We start from the raw sequence: 12,681 nt of genomic DNA on the forward strand, positions 1-12,681 counted from the left end.
TTTTACCTAGAGTAGTCAAGGAAATTGAATAGAAACATCCTTTATATTAAGAAGACACTGTAAAATATTCTCTTAATTCTAGTTTCTTAAAAGACTAATGTGTTGTGGGGAGAAGATCATGGTGAGACTGAAGGTGGTAGGTGAAAGAATTTACCAGAGTAGAGATCAGAACAGGTGGATTTATTAGAGACAGGACAAGTCTGTGCATGAAGGAGGATCTGAGGCTCTCTTTTATACTCTGTCTTCGCAGGCTTTCTGGCTTGGGATGCCAGTTGCACCAGTTATTTGCTGGGATGTCTGGTCTCTGGTACTGTCCTTTGACACAGAAACATGTTATGGCCTCTGCTTCTGCATTCCCAGAGCTGGGCTGGTTTTTCTGGTCACAGTGGTCTGTTTTATGGCCTTGTCCCAAGGAAGCCTGTCTATTCCTTTATCTATTCCAGCCTACCAAACCTGCCTGCTGGGTCAGGAGTGGGGGCTTAGTTTATACCCTTATTCAACTGTACCCCGACATTATGTACACACATACATACGTAAATACAATGATTTGTTATCCAGGTCATTCCTGCAGCCAGTGAAGAACAGCTTTTACTTGTAGAACTGGTGCGCTCAATCAGTGTCATGAGAGCAGAAACTGTTATACAAACTGTGAAAGAAGTTTTAAAGCAGCCCCCAGCAATAGCCAAGGATAAGGTAAATAGTGCTTTTCTTTGCTTGTTTAAAGGAACAACTCGGTAAGTGTCAGTGGACATCAGTATAATTTTCTTGTCTATTATAAATTTCCAAGGATTTTTTTAATTCATATTACACCCAACACCATCTTTTAATCAAAAATGGTATTTTAGGCAAATTAGAACAAACTACACTAATTTAACAGACATGTTGTAAAATTTAAATACACATTTCTTAAAAAAAATCTCAACCTAATTCTGATAGAACCAACCAAACATAAGCTGCTTAAAATAAAAATCCTTTGGATACTTATAGAGTAAATGAATCATTTAAAAGTAAATGAGTAGAAAATCAACTTTTGATACATGTGGGGAGGGAGGGAGGGAATTGGGAATTTTTCATCTCCTTCCATCCAGTTTTCAAAACTCTTAAATAGCTCTTGATAAGTGTTTTTTTATTTGTTTTTTAAATAACTTAAGAGAATTGCTTGGTTTTTATGGCAAACTAGTATTTTATTTTGTTTTCTTTTAATTTTCTTAAATGAAAATTGTTGGTAAAAATAGAGTAATTGCAACAAAGAAATAGCAAAGGCAGCATTCTTCACTGTAAAATTGATTTCTTTTGTTTATAGAAGCATCTTTCTTTGGAAGTCTGCATGCTTCAGTTTTTCTATGCTTATATTCAAAGGTAAGATAACTTATGTGGATCTCTCTTTACTGCATTAGCAATGTATAAAATTTAGTAAATACAGAAGAAAAGCACCTGAATTCTTTCAAGAAGTTGGTGTTATCTCCCTAAAACTAAAAGAGCAAATGCTATAACCAGAGAAACATTGCTGTGAATATACTATAAGTTCTTAGGTAGCTAGCCATAAAATTCCTACAAGACTTAAGTGCAAAACTAAACCTAAAGACCTCAGTGTTGCAGATGCACTAGATGTCAAAACAGTGACAAAGTCATTTCAAAACTCAAGTCAGCTAACTTTCATGAAAGTTGAAATTTGTTCACCAAACAATGCTATTGCCACTGAGTCTATTATTATTTTGATATAGGTAATGCATAGTAATTGAATCTGATTTCTTTTTTTACATTAGGAATGATGTAAAAGTAGCTGCTGCTGATGATTATTATACTATTCCAGTTTTGTATTTAACAGAAATTAGTTGGTTTGAGTTTTGATAAACATCTTATTTGTGGACCTGAATCATAATTGTCTTTTACAGGGCAGTTCTTGTTTAATACCAAACTTGGCAACAATTTGTGATCTATGGCAGACATTTTTAAAGCTGGATTATGTACTGTACTTAAACTGATTGTAGTTAAAGTAAAAACTGCCTAAGCTCTAAACTTAGACACATAGAAGTGTTAGAGGTTATGGTTTGACTGAACCAGGATATAATCTTAATTTCTTTAGAGGTAAGAAATTGATCATGATAGATTGAAATAGAGCCTCATGCATGAAGGGGGGAAGGCTAATATATGTGTGAATCATAATTATCTTGCAGAATTCCTGTGCCCAATTTAGTGGATAGCTGGGCATCACTGTTGATACTTCTGAAAGATTCAATACAACTGAGTCTTCCAGCCCCAGGCCAGTTCCTTATACTTGGGTAAGCAATTTCTCTTAAATGTTATTTTGAGTAAAATAATAACGTTCATCGTCCTATTTGATGAATAGCAGATGTTTTGAGTAAACCTCTTTACCTTCTCATAGGATTCTCAGTGTATGAAATTAGCAGGAGTTCTGTAAGAAAAACAGGGAAGAGATTAGCAAGGAAACAACGTATGTTTATACATACATAAAATGTAAATGTCCTGACATGAATGTGTTACATCAGTAGTTGCTTAGTTTGTAGAGAGTGTGGAATTGAAAGGGGAAAGGTAAAGAGAATGGCTGAAGGGAAACTTCATACAGGAGACTATACTTTGAGTTCAGGGTCTTGAACATAAACAGGCTTGGAAAAGTCACTTTCTCTCTGTCTTAAGTCTCCTGATCTATGTTAATGATTTATATGATTTGACAAAGTTCAGTCATCACTCTGAGCACCATGATGTGATGGCCAGTGGTGTTTGGTTTGTTTTTTTTGTTTGTTTGTTTGTTTTGTTATTCACCATTATACTTGGTTCATAATTGAGCCCCAGTAAATACTTGCTCAGTGAATGGAGGTGGTAGCAACAGAAAACTTTTGTGGATACAGGACGAGGAAGGGTATACTGGGGCAAGGTGCACTGTCTGGTTTGGTTAGAGAGTACGGCACAGGCTCTAGAAGGTGGGTGGATGTAAACGGAGATGGGAGCTAGATGGAGATGGATTTTTGCACTTTAGTTTAAGGAATTTCATCTAGGGAAGGGGAGTGTGATTGCAGATTTTGAGAATGGACCATGACTGGCAAGTTAGTAGTAGGGTGAATTCAGAAGTTAAGATGTGAGAGAAAATGTGATTTGGTGAGAAAGACCCTAGGATTTTAAGTGTGTAGTTAACATCAAAGACTAAAGTTACTCTCTGCCTAAGTTCAAATCACAGCTCCTTTACTTAGTAGTGTGGTATTGAGTCAAGTTATTTAAACTCTTCATCTGAAATAGGAACCATAATAGCACCTATCTTACAAAGTTAGGAAGATTCAATGAGTTAATATTTGTAAAAATTCTTTAGTGCTAGGCCGATAGTGTTATATATGTGGAAAGAGAAGACTGAGAGAAGGGGCTCCTTGATCTTGCCAGATCTCAGAGATTTCATAGGTGGGCAGAAAATGGCAGTAAAAGAGTGAGAAATAAGGATATATTCTATGATTTTGCCATTCCAAGGATGAACTTTCAACCAGAAGCATTGCAATACCATGGGAACTTATTAGGAATATAGAATCTTAGCCTCCACCCCAGACCACCTGAATCAGAATATACATTTTTAACAAGGTCACCAAGTGATTTGAGTTCACACTAAATTGAAAAATTCTACTTAAGATCTAAAGGAGAAAGGAATGACAAACTTTCCCCCAAACTTTTTACATTACCTCAGACATTCTGATATCTTTAATAACCAGTGACAGTAAACACATTACCACTGAATGGAGACAAATTCAACCAAGTGTAAAGATCTTTGACTTTTTAGTCATTTTATAGCTCTAATGGTGATTTCATGTAAGTAGATATGTGATTCTGTATACACAGATTTTGTTTCTACCCTCATTCTTAAAGAAACTAGCCATTCTGATTTGGCAGTGGCGGTGGTCTAGAAAATTTTGAAGTAGAATAAAGGGAAGGTGAGTGTTCTTCAGTAAGATGGCCTCAAGTTTTCTGGTAAATGTGGATATGTAGTTTCCTGCCAGGAAGCAGAGGAAGTGGAAGAAGAGTAGTACGAGTTGAGGTGAGGCTAGCAACCTATAATGACTGAGTAACACTAAGTTACCCGTCCAGCAAAAGTGTAAAGAGATCCTTGAACCCTACTTGAAAATTATATAAATCAAAGAGCTAAAGGAGTTTTAGACACTGAAGTTTAATGAAAAGAGCAGTCAATTCAATGTCTGCAAATCCTGAATCAAAGACTAAGCTAACTATTTTGAGGGGCAAAAGAAGATACTGTGTATTTTTAGTGCTGATTGAGAAATCACACAACAGTCTCATGAATTTCTGATTCTTAGTTGCAACCCTCTATGTCCCTCCATAATCCTCTCCAGGGCAGTTTTCCCATCTATCAAGCAGGAATGATAGTTTCTTCCCTACCTATCCCTGAGTTGTTTAAAGGCTCAAAGAGGGAACATATGTAGAGTTCTTTGATTAATTAGCAACAATATCCCTGCTCGCTAATTTTATTTTTTTAAAGATTTGTTTATTTATACACGCACTGGGGACAGTCAGAAGTGTGGGAGGGTGAGAGAATTCACCAGAGCCAGAGCGGGGAGCAGAGCAGGCAGAAGGACCGAAGTACACTGCTGAGGGGAGCAGCGGGCGGCAGGAGAGGTCTGCGCGCCATGTGGGACCCTCGCCCGGGGTGGCCGGGGATTGAACCGGCGCTGCAGAGGCTGCGGGCAGCTTCGCAACCCAGCGCTCAACCGCTGCGCCACCGGGGAGGCCCCTGGCTAATTTTATTAACGACTGAGGATATCTGTTGTGACTTGTACCTTCTCTTACCCTGAAACTTGCTATTTCCTCAGCAACCTTTTCTTCATTTTTCAGATAATGAAGAATCCTACCTCTATCTCAGTTTGTGTGTACTCTGAGTGTTTAAGCAAAACGTTCCAACATTTTCAGTTATACTAGAAAATTAATTCCCCATTTAAATTTCTGTTTTTCCCTGTCCTATTAAAACTTTTAAAATTTCCATTACAAAATATGAATATGAAAATTTCTCTTCAATATTATTTCAGATATTAGTGTGCAAATATTTATGCATGTAATTTCTCTTAATAAAATCAAATCAAAGTAAATATAGGTAAAATTTTAGCAACAAATACTTTATAAAAATACTTTATTATTAAATTTACTTAAAAAATACTTTATTCATAAATTATTTTTAGTCTATACAAGTACAGGGTGAAAAATCATTTCTGTATTATAGTATAAGATTGATGGGTTTGGGATTTTTGGCTTTTTGTTTTTTTACCTTTCCATTGTTACATACAACATATACAGAAAAGCCTAGAAATAAGTACATAACTACAAGTCAGTACTATATAATCACAAAGCTAAATTAAGAAATAAAACATAAGTCCCCTCAGGTTCTTTCTTTTCCTCACAGATATCCACTGTTCTGACTTCTAACACCACAGATAAATTTTCCCTTTTTTCTGAAATATGTATTTTGAAATATATATATATAATATTTTGTGTCTGCTTCTTTCACACATTTTTGTAAAATTCATCCATGTAATTTCACATAACTATAATGCATTCATCTTCATTGCTATTGAGTATTTCACTGTAAGAATAGGCCACAGTTTGTTTCCCTGTTTCAGGACATTTGATTCCTTTTTGGTTTGGGGCCTTTACAGTTTCTTTAATATTCCTCTTCTTCCCCTTCCCCCTTTCAGGGTTCTGAATGAGTTTATTATGAAAAACCCTAGTTTGGAAAATAAAAAAGACCAAAGAGATCTTCAGGTAAGACATTCCAAATTTAGGGCTCTTGCTAAGACTTTTTCTCATAAGATACCTGTGAAGTTTCATGTTTGTCTATGCATACATACATACTGGTTTTTTTCATTGTTTCTTTAGGATGTGACTCATAAAATAGTAGATGCAATTGGTGCAATTGCTGGTTCTTCTTTGGAACAGACAACATGGCTGCGACGAAATCTTGAAGTTAAGCCTTCTCCCAAAATAATGGTTGATGGAACCAATTTGGAATCTGATGTTGAAGGTACTGATCTCAAACATTTAGGTTTATATTTGTAGGCCTAGAAAATCATTACAGCTAGCACTGTGAATGCCATAAAATTATTCATTTTTTTAAGTTTAGTCGGTAGCTTTTGTCAGTGGGAAAAGACCTAGCTGTGGCTGCAATTTATCTGTTTTTTCTCTTATTTAGATATGTTATCACCTGCAATGGAAACCTCAAACATTACTCCTTCTGTATATAGTGTCCATGCATTGACATTACTCTCTGAGGTAAATATTACTGAGTTTTGTCATACGTATTTTCACAACTGAATATTAGCAAGTATTTCTTAACAGAGGAGGTTTGAATTTGAAAAACCATTTGTACTTTTTAGAAATCACTATATAGAATTAACAACGTTTCAACTTTAGATTATTTCATTTAAGTGATAACTTTAGATTCATGCACCGCTTTTTTAAAGTGTAATTTTGAAAAAAGAAAAGTACCTTTGTTTCACAGTGTGGTGGGGAGGGGTAGAGGTGGTACTATGATGCCTCTATATTTTACAGCTTACCAAACATTTTTACTTGCATCCTCTATTTTTTTGTACCCTGTTACACAGTAGCAGGTCTTTTATGTTTCTCTGTATGACTGTAGATACTCAGATTAAAGCAAGACTAATAAGGCCAAATAGCTATTAACTGATAGACTTGGGACTTGAGAACTCAATTCATGTTTCTTTTCAAGCCCTCTTTTAACTGAGTCAAGAAAAGAAGACTACTCAATTTCTCATTCTCAATTCACTGTTTCCTTACTCACTATCACATTAGAAGGGTCTTGACATCTTTATCTATACTTACATCTTAAAATTTGCCCATATTCATACCCTACAGTTATAATGGAGAAAAATGAAAATTGTAGCAAAAATCATTTATATAAAAATGGCTAAGCAAGATCTGATTTTAGATTTTTCTAATTTTAAGATCTTCTCAGTTTTCTTGCAGACTGAAAATTACCTCTAAATGCTGTCAGTTTCAGCTCTTACATTATACTCCATTTCTTTTTAGGTTTTGGCTCATCTTTTGGATATGGTTTTCTATAGTGATGAAAAGGAACGGGTTATTCCTTTACTTGTAAATATTATGCATTATGTTGTACCCTACCTCCGAAATCACAGGTACTATCATTATTTAAGTAATTTTCTTAATAGCCTGTTAGAAACAAATTGTGTTCCTTCATTGGTACTTTTGGCATTATCACAGGATGACCTTTTTATCTAATGATAAAAAATAACACTGTTTCCCTTAGAGGTCTTTCTGCTTTCTATAACTAGGTAAATGTGAACACTTACAAATCACAAAACGATCAAAGTTACAACATGTAGATTAAAGTGGTTTTCCTTACTCCTAGTGCACATAATGCCCCTAGTTATCGAGCCTGTGTCCAACTGCTTAGTAGTCTTAGTGGCTATCAGTACACACGGAGAGCTTGGAAAAAAGAAGCCTTTGACCTCTTCATGGATCCCAGTTTCTTTCAAATGGATGCCTCTTGTGTTAATCAGTAAGTCATTGCCATCCTTTTCTTTACTTCAACACAATAATGCATCTCACATAGTCTGTTACAAAGTAGAATAGTATTTTTCACAATAACAACAGTAATAAGGTCTTAATTATATATCATAATCCTTGTCTCTTTCAGTTGGAGAGCAATTATGGACAATTTGATGACACATGATAAAACAACATTTAGGGATTTAATGAGTGAGTATTGTGGGATGACAAACTAAGCAGTGTCTGTCTTTCCTATACTAATCCGTTCTTATTATTTACTTTTTTCTAGGAGCTATCGTATTAGCTCTCTGTCAAATTATATCTAGTACCCTATAGGAATATAATGTTAAAACTTAAAGAGGACACAATGATAAAGAATAATGGGGCCGCGGTTGAGCGCTGGGTTGCGAAGCTGCCCGCAGCCTCTGCAGCGCCAGTTCCATCGCGGGCGAGGGTCCCACATGGCGCACAGACCTCTCCTGCCGCCCCCCGCTGCTCCCTTCAGCAGTGTATTTCATCAGTCTGTCTGTTCTGCTCCCTGCTCTAGCTCTGGTGAATTCTCTCACCCTCCCACACTTCTGACTGTACCTAGTGCTTGTATAAATAAATCTTTAAAAAAAAAAAAAAAAGTAAAAACTTTGTCCGTTTGGGGGCAAATGGCAGAGGAAAGGGGCCATGTCTAATTAGTCTTTAAATTGCTTCCCCTGCACACAGCATAGTACCTGGCATATAGCAAGCATTCAGTAAGTAGGGTAAGGCAAACAATTGAATCCAACCTTTGGAACAAGTTAATCTAAATCTTAGGCTCTGTCTCCTGTGAAGGAAGTGGCCAAAGGGGGAAGACATCAGAATCACTCTCTACTTCCCTTCTATCTTTATTAGTTTAATATTTTAGCATTCCTCAGATTATTTCATCTAAAAAAAAAGATTGATGTTTTGTAAGTCTAAAAGTTATTAAACAAATGACCTTCAATAGCAGTGAAGGCAGATTAGTCAACATGATTTTAAGTTCTTTAACTCAAACTGCAGTTTCTCCTAATAGAAAAGGGGCAGTAGATTCTTTTATTTTCAATGTTGTTTTACAGTTTAGATTCATCCATTCAACAAATATTAAAAGACAAAAATGGGCCAGTGATTAATCCTAACCTTAATCAAATACATTAGATTATCTCAGGGCATAATTAAAAAGCTGTGAAGAGAATGGGGCAGTGACATAGATTTTAAATAACAGCTAATGAGCTCATATTTGAGGTAAAACCAAAAAAAACTAAGAAAGCCTATGGACAGATAATTCCATAGGCATGGGGAACAAAAGTCACAGATCATGTTAATAGGAACAAGCTTGGTGAATTCAAGAAACAACAAGCAAGACAGTGTGGCTGCAGAAGACTGAGCTGGGGGTGATGACAGGACACAAGGAAGGCTGAGAGCTAGGTAGGCTGCTAGGCCAGAAGTTATTGTTGAAGCAATAAGGAAGAATTAGGCAGATGGCATAAAATAGTGAAGGGTTTTATAAAATGGCATTATTAATGATTTTATCTCTGAAACTTACAGTTCTAAATATTTCCCTCTTCATATCTTGATTCCTGCCCCATTTGGTCTTCTGGCTGGATCTGTTTGCTTGTCCTTTTGCCCCAGGTTTTCTACCCTAAGCTCCTTTTACTCTTAGATAATGTAGGGTGTCTATCCATCTTTGAAAGCAAGTAACTGAATAATCTTTTTTCAAATGACTGGATGACTGTATCACAACTTTTCTCTCACTTGCTTTTTCAGCTCGTGTAGCTGTGGCTCAAAGCACACTTAATCTTTTTGCAAACCGTGATGTGGAGCTAGAGCAGAGAGCCATGCTTCTCAAAAGATTAGCATTTGCTATTTTTAGCAGTGAAGTTGACCAGTACCAGAAATATCTTCCAGATATACAAGGTAAGTAGTGAATAACTTTTAAGTTGGAGTGAAATATGCAAAATGGAAGTCAATGGAGAATGCTGTAGAATTAGACATCTGTTTTACAACAAAATTATCCCCATTATGTAAAAGAAATAAACACTGAATTTTTAGGGCTTGCTAAAACAAATTTCCTGGGAATTCATGTTTGAGGATGAGGTATAAGACTGTTTTGCTACAGGCAGGCATTTTAGCCGTTCTTTATTGTGGATATAGTGTTAGATACCCTCACTGAGAGGACCAAAATGTTGGCAAAACCAGGAAATTTGCCTGAAGTAGCATTTGGAGGTCTACTTGGTAGCATTTGGGACCAGGATTGGGGAGTGTACCATACAGTAAATCCTCACCTAACCATCACTGATAGGTTCTCAGAAATTTCAAGTAAAATGACAAAACCAGCAAAATGTATCAAAACCAAATGCTCTAGTGCTGTAATTTCCTCCAATATGGCCTGGATTCTTTTTTTCTTATCAACACTATGATAATAAAATGACACTGATATAATGAAACAATATTGAATGAAAAGATGTTATCTGTCTTTGATTTTTTTTTTTTAATTAACTAGGTCAGTGCTATATAATGTAGCCCATGAACCATTACTACTCTGTTACCACATCCATGATAGATACAGAAATTTAGAGTAAGAAATTTAATCTTCTATGGTAATTTGACAGACTACATTGAATCTAGTAATAAAATGACACCCATATATATCTTTAACTTGATTTTTCTGGTAATTCATTTTTACCCTATATTACAAAAGTATCAATCTGCAGCAGATTGAAATTTTTTTTAAAAGCTAGTCCTTCACCACAGAGTTTGAGAAGTACAAGAATAGATTATATTTAAAAGTCAAATTATTTAGATATTGAAAACACACTGCGTTTCTTTCAGAGAGATTGGTTGAGAGTCTCCGTTTGCCCCAGGTGCCAACTCTTCACTCTCAAGTGTTCCTGTTTTTCAGAGTGTTACTTTTAAGAATGTCTCCACAACATCTTACCTCTCTCTGGCCTACTATGATTACAGAACTTGTGAGTTAATTTTAATGCAATCTAAATTATAAAATTATAACTCTAAAATAAGCCTATTACTGACAATTTTACAACTGAAAATAGCAAAATAAGCCAGATGCCACCTCTATACAGCTTAAACTTACACATATGCAAGCAGTAATTCCTCATGAATCTTTGCATCATCTGATCTGGTTTAATTCAGTGTCTTCACTAAATTTTTCATTTTTCCATGACTCCCAGGCCTGGTTCCCACCTGTAGCACCATCTCCTCCATTATCAGAGATGGCTTAGATAGATTTAAATGACTGACATGTCATGAAGCTCACGCTTGACATGCAGCTCCTACCCCAGTTGAGCTTGCCTCAGAGACACACACAAAGCTTTTATAAATGTTCAAACAGAAAAACCTTCCCATGTCCTATCACACTAACCCATTTCCTTCCCCCAACCATAGCCAGTCATCCTCACCCGAATGACTTGGGGAGTTGGGGGGTGGGAGAACAGTAAAGAAGAGGAATCTGAATCTCTGAAAACCTAGCATTTAGAAGATGCCAACCAAGATACTGGCTTATATATTTTTTCTTTTGTTAATAATGGACTCTCCCCCCCTCACCCATAATCCCTGAAAACAAAAGCATGCCGCCTTCTCAGCTTTGCCAAATGCTTGGTAAGGCTCTGAGCTAAATTTGCCGTTTCCCTGTAGAAACTGAAGTATAATTTAAGATTCTGAAGTTGCAGCCTAAAATTTGTGTTTACATTGATGAAAGTATAGCCGAAGGAGAACCTGAAAGAAAGAATATATATCCAGTTTAAATAAACATTTGACATTTATTCCACGGTCTTCAGGTACAAGTATTTTTACTGATGGAGCAGGAACTCACTGCCGACGAAGATATTTCACGGTAATACGTAATTCATTTCAGTATATTCTTGTGCCTCACATCCTAAAATCATCCAGAATGTCACAACTGAGAGAATATAGACACTGTTTTATCTGAAGACTATACATGTAGCATACTGTTATTTACTTGAGCCTATTTGAATATTATATGTTGTCACTCCTAACCATTTTAGATTGGATTAAACTACCAGTATTCATGGCCTTTGATCTCTAGACACAAATTTAGTTTAAGGCAGTTCAGTATTGTTTCAGCTGCATGAGCCATGTTGGTTTAGGTAGGTCAGATTTATCCCTGAAACGTGCAGCACAACCTGTTACGGCAGGTAGACTGTAACTAAGGTCCAGATCTTCTCCAGTGCTCACAAATAAAGTTCCATAATTATATTCTTTTAATGGAGCTGCTTATTAATGTATAACTAAGTATATTTTTATGTAAGAATTTTTGAACAAATAAATTTGTGAAGTCTGAGACATTCCTTGAAGACTGTATGGTACTGGATGTTTTATTCTTCAGTGCTAGGTGAATTTTTTTTTAAAGTCCTCTGTACTAATAACTATTTCTTGTTATAGAAAGTGCCCCCCAACCTTGTATAATACTCAGTAGTCGGGAGATCTTAGTTTCATAGTCGTTTGTATTTTTATATTTCTTGTATTTCATGAGTGTAACATATTCTGTATTATTTTTATTTTCTTTAAAGAACAGTGAATTTTTGATTGGAGAACGGAAAAACTAATCTAGTCATGACTTCATTTAGGAATTAGTTGTCAGATAATTATGAAAAATATTAGCTGCTACTTTGAGATTTTCTAGGAATTGCCTATTAGTGAAGAGGTCCGGCTGCTAACAGCACTGTCTCCTGCTTCCAGGACTTCAGGCCCCTCTGTGGCTGGTCTGGAGACAACCTACACAGGAGGTAATGGCTTTTCTACTTCATATAACAGCCAGCGGTGGTTGAACCTCTATCTCTCTGCTTGCAAATTTTTGGATTTGGCTCTGGCATTGCCCTCAGAAAATCTTCCTCAATTTCAGATGTAAGTAAAAGCAAGACAATCAAAATGGGTATTATTTTAAATGCATTTGCTTTGGTCACTGAAATCTAAGCCTAATAAGTTTTTGTATAAGTTTAAAATGTTCATAATTTTTATTAAAATGCAATTGCTTTGGCAGGGATGGGACAGCATAGTTATTGGAAATAAATGGTTGTTGTGAATATATTAACATCATCAGACCATTCAGTTAACAAATTTGAGTACCCACTGTATATGAGGCAGGAAAGGGTACATGACTCC

General features: G+C 35.9%; 1 protein-coding gene across 2 annotated transcripts in view; it reads left to right on the forward strand.

Annotated features, from left to right (window-relative positions):
• The window catches only part of DOP1A (DOP1 leucine zipper like protein A), a 72,307-nt gene that overhangs the window by 53,955 nt on the left and 5,671 nt on the right, over nucleotides 1-12,681 (forward strand). For both annotated transcript variants that reach the window (XM_054698995.1, XM_054698994.1), the window contains exons 23-35: nucleotides 559-693; nucleotides 1,304-1,359; nucleotides 2,178-2,282; nucleotides 5,700-5,766; nucleotides 5,881-6,025; nucleotides 6,194-6,273; nucleotides 7,051-7,160; nucleotides 7,394-7,543; nucleotides 7,682-7,743; nucleotides 9,307-9,456; nucleotides 10,372-10,508; nucleotides 11,337-11,392; nucleotides 12,259-12,423. In XM_054698995.1, coding sequence (XP_054554970.1) covers nucleotides 559-693; nucleotides 1,304-1,359; nucleotides 2,178-2,282; nucleotides 5,700-5,766; nucleotides 5,881-6,025; nucleotides 6,194-6,273; nucleotides 7,051-7,160; nucleotides 7,394-7,543; nucleotides 7,682-7,743; nucleotides 9,307-9,456; nucleotides 10,372-10,508; nucleotides 11,337-11,392; nucleotides 12,259-12,423 — 1,418 coding nt within the window. The remainder of the gene's footprint in view (nucleotides 1-558; nucleotides 694-1,303; nucleotides 1,360-2,177; nucleotides 2,283-5,699; nucleotides 5,767-5,880; nucleotides 6,026-6,193; nucleotides 6,274-7,050; nucleotides 7,161-7,393; nucleotides 7,544-7,681; nucleotides 7,744-9,306; nucleotides 9,457-10,371; nucleotides 10,509-11,336; nucleotides 11,393-12,258; nucleotides 12,424-12,681) is intronic.

The sequence above is a fragment of the Talpa occidentalis genome, unplaced genomic scaffold (genome assembly GCF_014898055.3).
Source record: "Talpa occidentalis isolate TD23 unplaced genomic scaffold, MPIMG_talOcc4v2.1 talOcc4.2, whole genome shotgun sequence".
In the NCBI taxonomy this organism is placed as follows: Eukaryota; Metazoa; Chordata; class Mammalia; order Eulipotyphla; family Talpidae; genus Talpa; species Talpa occidentalis.